The 1,968-nt window shown below is 38.8% G+C and overlaps 1 protein-coding gene across 1 annotated transcript in view; it reads left to right on the top strand.

Moving 5' to 3' along the window:
• Nucleotides 1–1,968, top strand: part of LOC101849400 (angiotensin-converting enzyme-like) — a 19,122-nt gene that overhangs the window by 11,486 nt on the left and 5,668 nt on the right. The window contains exon 5 of the mRNA XM_035971882.1: nt 1,111–1,282. Within this exon, the coding sequence (XP_035827775.1) occupies nt 1,111–1,282 (172 nt within the window). The remainder of the gene's footprint in view (nt 1–1,110; nt 1,283–1,968) is intronic.

Raw genomic sequence — 1,968 nt, 5'->3', positions numbered from 1 at the left:
CACACACACACACACACACACACACACACACACTGCTGCTACGCGCTTATATGACCTTATGCAGTTGAGCTCGCCTTAAAACCCTATACTAAACAAACACTGCTGCTTTAATGAACTGGTGAAAGCAGAGTCGAATGGACGTCTTGCGGATCTTCTTAATGGGTCACTTCTATTTGGACCAATTCCAAGTCTGTGAGATAAGACAATGACAGATGGATAGACGAATGCATAATATATATAATTCTATGAAAGGAAATATTGGTTGTATAGGATAAACATAATTATGAAAGACATAATGGATGCTGGCGTTGTGAAGCTGTACAGAAATGGATGTAAGATCTATGTATGAATAAAGGGATACTAGATGGGCGAAGGCAGGTATGTGTGCGCAATGGGTTGAAGGATACGATCTAGGTGAATAGAAATTGACAAACGGATCGATAGATGGATTCACAGAGGGAAATGAATGAATGGATGTTCAGATAGATGGAAGGAAGAATGCATGCAAGGATGAAAGCAAGGATAGGTGAAGGAATGGATAGGTTGAAAGACAGGGTGATTGATGGAAAACAGAATGGAAGAATGTGGAATTATGGATATACAGAAGGGCGTCTGGTGAGATATATGAAGGTGGGTTAGTTGAGTACTTGGCGCATACAAAATGTTGTAATGTTAACAGAAGTGGCAGTCGTTATAATAATCCGTTTATTCTAGTTTTTTATTTGTTGCCTCTGTTTGTTTGCCTATTTGTATCGTATTCTCCCTGTCTTGACACTTAATCAACGCACACATATATTATGCTGTCTCAATACATAACGTGATAATATTATGCTGCTCTGTGTCTTTCTGCCTCTTTGTTTTCTGTCTGTCTGTCTGTCTGTCCGTCTGTCTGTCTGTCTGTCTGTCTGTCTGTCTGTCTGTCTGTCGGTCTGTCTGTCTGTCTGTCGGTCTGTCTGTCTGTCTGTCTGTCTGTCTGTCTGTCTGTCTGTCTGTGTATGTGTCTCTCGGTCTCTCTCTCCTCCTCGCCTCTTCTTTGCCACTCGATCACTGGATGCTGAAACTATTTAAGAACAGTTGCAATTATTCGAAAAATGATACTCTGATCATCAATGTTTCCCATTTTGGTATAGTAATCTATGTTTAATTTTTATTTTCAGGATCAAAATGTGCACAGACGTAACACACGAGGACTTAATGACTATCCACCATGAGATGGGTCACATCCAATACTATCTGCAATATCAAAACCAATCCGTTCTTTTTAGGACAGGGGCAAATCCAGGTAAAAATACTTCATATTTATTTTTCTCAACACCAGACTACGCTTAGACATGATTTATTTTGCTCTTATCTATTTGTGGATTATAGCGTTTCATGGGGCATAATCGATAAAATACCCCAACAAACTTGAAATAAGTCGAAAAGACACTGACAATGGAATTATCAGGTTTAAGTCTTGAGATTTACTTTCTTATCTAACCTTCAAGTTTGGGATTACAAAGAACCCAGGCGCTCATATTATGACCGCATGCAGTTGCGAGCGCCGTAAAACCCTGTACAATAAAATAAAAATATACAAAGAACCAAGTAAAGACGTGTGAGCTACAATTGTTTTGGTAGGCAGATTGCTAAGACGGTGTTGTGGATATGATTTGACAACTCAGTTTTAATAAAGACAAAATCTTACAAGACAAGTACCTTTAGATCAGTACCTGTCAACTTTCCAATAGCCATCGCTTTAGTTTTGCTGTGTCTCTAGGCCTACTGCAGTCTCCTCAAGGAGGTTATAAATAGAACGTTTTATTCTAAGGTCCTCAAAGCTTTCTGGAAGGTCGGGAATATTTCTGAGGTTTCAAGGGCCTTCTTGGGTATTCATCATCATCATTATTATTTATTATTATTATTATCATCGTCGTCATCATCATCATCATCATCATCATCATCATCATCATCATCATCATCATCATC

This window comes from Aplysia californica, unplaced genomic scaffold, assembly GCF_000002075.1.
Source record: "Aplysia californica isolate F4 #8 unplaced genomic scaffold, AplCal3.0 scaffold00528, whole genome shotgun sequence".
Lineage (NCBI taxonomy): Eukaryota > Metazoa > Mollusca > Gastropoda > Aplysiida > Aplysiidae > Aplysia > Aplysia californica.
The sequence above is the reverse complement of the archived record's forward strand: the minus strand, read 5'-3'. Positions and strand labels throughout refer to the sequence as shown.